This window comes from Etheostoma spectabile, chromosome 7 (assembly GCF_008692095.1).
Source record: "Etheostoma spectabile isolate EspeVRDwgs_2016 chromosome 7, UIUC_Espe_1.0, whole genome shotgun sequence".
Classification (NCBI taxonomy): domain Eukaryota; kingdom Metazoa; phylum Chordata; class Actinopteri; order Perciformes; family Percidae; genus Etheostoma; species Etheostoma spectabile.
In genome coordinates, this window is record NC_045739.1 from 20,948,858 (window position 1) to 20,952,391 (window position 3,534).

At 43.9% G+C, this 3,534-nt stretch overlaps 1 protein-coding gene across 1 annotated transcript in view; it reads right to left on the bottom strand.

The window, feature by feature from the left end:
* Positions 1–1,846: 1,846 nt before the first annotated feature.
* Positions 1,847–3,534, bottom strand: part of LOC116691898 (U8 snoRNA-decapping enzyme) — a 4,139-nt gene continuing 2,451 nt past the window's right edge. Inside the window, 4 exon segments of the mRNA XM_032519804.1 lie at positions 1,847–2,030; positions 2,032–2,098; positions 2,100–2,212; positions 2,388–2,640. Of these exon segments, the coding sequence (XP_032375695.1) occupies positions 1,968–2,030; positions 2,032–2,098; positions 2,100–2,212; positions 2,388–2,640 (496 nt within the window). The 3' untranslated portion in view covers positions 1,847–1,967.

Genomic DNA, 3,534 nt, shown 5'->3' on the forward strand with positions numbered 1-3,534 from the left:
CCCCCCCCCTTGCTCTCTCGCCAAGCCAGAGCTGCCTCACTCCTCCCATTCCCTCCCTCTCTCTCTCTCTGCCTTGTGAAAGCCACAACCCAAGCCACGCCCCCTGCTCTCTCCTCTCCTCTGGGCGGCTATAAATACCGCTGCTGCTATGAATATACTGCCTTTCTCCCTCAGCATCCCTCGCTCCCGCTCTCTCCCACCCCTCCTCCATCCATCCATCCATCCATCCATCCCTCGCCTGCACTGCCCTCCCTCCCTAGCTCCAGCCATCCATCCCTCCATCCTTTTCTCTCTCGTAATGATTTTCCGATGACCTTGTGTTATTCGCATCTCACGACTCCACTGCAGGATAGCATCCTTTCCCTTCGCACATGCAAGACAGTTTCCATGCACGCACACATGCATGCTTCAAGAAAGGCATGTCCTCAAGCAGCTTTATTTACGCATGCACACACACAAACACACACACATACACACACCGAACAGACTTGCTTAAACACAACCATAGACAGCAGTGTTTTGTACTATCTGTCTCCTATGCTTCCTGTCTGTTAAGCCGGATGTGGTGCATTCTTTTCTCCTTCTGACAGTTGAGAAAAACCCACTCTGATTGAGAGACACGTCACAAATGGTCCAACTCACAAAAACCAATTCTATCAACACCTGCACTAAGATGAGTCAATGATGGATGTACCTGTCCTCGTAAAATGCAGAGTCCAAATCAGTTGTATAAAAAGCTGAATAAAAGATGAGTGAATGTGTGTGTTTCTCTCCGCTTCCTCCATCCCACCACTCCATCTTTTAGGTACATTATGCATCCATTTATCAAACATTGAGCGGTATTTATCACACAACATGTGCTAGTTATGATCATAAACTCAAGGTTTATGGTATTCTCTCAACATGTATATCTGCACTATACAGTAACACGGGTAATATAGCCAACATGTCCGGTTGATTCACCTGCAAAAACAAACAGCAGATAGATTCACATTGTGCACTTACAGTAGGTATCATCAACATTAGACACAATGATGTCTCTGCTCTTGCTCACTGCCTGCAAGATTGTCTGGGAATGAGGTTACCAACATCTGGTGCAGGCGCGTTATGCGCGCCGAGGGCACACTTAAACAGAATCAAATCTTCGGCTGTAGGCTATATTGTATGTCACGGACGTAATTAATCCTTGGATTGCATCGGCGCCGCTGCAATGACTCCATAAATGAAACCACAGAAACTGTGAGCAGCACAAAGACGACAAAGAATTTGACCTATTTGAAAAGAGGGTATTTTTCCGCTGCCCCTTTGATCTTGGTAGTAATAGACTACCACAGGGTTCCTATGCATTATCATATAACGTAGCACAGTGTGTGTGATGTCTTACATGTTTCGGTTTATTTTCTATTGGCATATGTTGCCTTTTTTGTCTGCTATTTGGTATGCTGTATTTGTCACTAGCTTACAATGTGTCTCGATTCCTGATAATTAAAATGTAATCATAACATTACCATACAAAAAGGTTTAATGAAATGCGTGTTGATTATATAATTAGTTTTTATTTCATTTTTCTGCTTGAAATCAACACAATCACACAATCTGTGGAATGACAGAAAAAAAGAAAGTTGGAATATCATGCACAGTTAAATGATTTCATTTCTATTAATAATGGAGCAGTTGATAATGTTTTCTCCTCAACTGGTTGATCCATGAGGCAATTATGAGTCACCAGCTCAGAATCAGTATGACAGTGTGTGTGTGTGTGTGTGTGTGTGTGTGTGTGTGTGGGGGGTGTGTGTGTGTGTGTTGTGTGTGTGTGTGTGTGTGTGTGTGTGTGTGGTGTGTGTGTGTGTGTGTGTGTGTGTGTGTGTGTAGGATTAAGTGTGTGAGCAAGGATTGTGTTGAACATTGCTAATAGGCAAACTGTATCTATGTGTGTGCTGGAGAGGATGTGCTGGTGCAGATGTGTTTCAAAACTGTTTCCTCTTTGCCTCTGTTAGCACAAAGGCCACCTGCAGGTCCTCTGCGGTGTGTGGTGTGTATCTTCAGAGAGTGTGTGAGGGCTTTATGCAACTCCTCAGGGGAGACAGGTTGAGACGCAGAGAGAGTCGGTCAGCTGGGAGCGAGCATTACCGATGAACGAGTGCGACAGGAAGACCGCGAGGCCTCCCCCGCTTTCGTTGTGGTACAGAGGGACTCTGACCATTCCTAGAACCTGGAGAGAGAGAGAGAGGAAGAGAGAGAGAGAGAGAGAGAGAGGAAGCAAATATTTCCAAAACATTGAAATATATATAGAAATACACACACACACACACACACACACACACACACACACACACACACACACACACACACACACACACACACACACACACACACACACACAGTACCTCCTGTCCATGATCTGTTGCAATGGATGCAGCCGCTCTCTCCACCTCCCTAATCTGCTCCTCCTCCATCTTCTTCACGTAAAAGTGAGTGATCAGACGGGAGAATGGAGAGGAGGAGGAGGAGTGTGAGGAAGCAAGGGCATAGCAAGAGGCCACATGATCTTCTACCAACATAGGAAGAGCTACACCCAGCTCCTCCAACAACTCCCTGCTAAGCCCCGCCTCCAGGGTTTCCTCCGATGGTTTGACATACCTGAAGTGTTGGAGGCGGGGTCAGAGGTCAGGATCACATAGAGGAAATAAACCGTGTCAGCTGTATTGCTCTCCTGAGACTCCGTAAGTGCAGGAGTAAATAAATCCAGCTGATTGAGGAGCACATTCAATTTTAAAACCTCAAACTAGTTTGCTGAGGTGGTTCTCAGACCATCGTCACTGAGACCTTGATAGCGGTGGCAAGTGAAAGGCAATTGAAAACGGTCACATTTTGAAACATCTCACGAAAAAACAAATTAAACAAAGCCTTCAATTTAAGAGTAAATACAAACTTATGAAGAGATAAGCTCATGTAGAAAGCAGGTGCTATTTTTATATATGTAACTAATTTACTCCCTGTAGAAAGTTACACTCCTTGTTACATTGTGTTTGTGTGACTCCGCCGTCCTAAACCTGCCTAGCACAAATAGAGTTTGAAATAGAATAGAATAAATAAAACAATTTAAGACTGGCCTTCCTTACATGAATATGTTTAATTGACGTATGGACTGCATGTACCAGGCAAAACACTCCCGATGTAAGTTGATTGCAGATTTGAGTTGTGCAGGCGTCACTTTGCGACAAGTAGCATGTAAAATGCTAACGAGAGACTTCTGTTATGTCAATACAGTAAAAATGTACCTACTTAATGAAGTTTTTTTCACTGCTGGCTACAAGTTAGCCATCAAAAACCAAGGCTGTCATTTGAATGGCGTTTTGAGCTAACGTTAGCAATCAATCAATCATGGATAGCTTAAACATTTTTTAAAGGACTAGCCTACTAGCTTTGCTACAAGCTAGCAATCAAACACAAAAAAGGCTGTCGCCTGAATTGCGTTTTGAGCTAACGATAGCAATCAAACAATAGATAGCTAAAACGTTTTTGAAATGACTG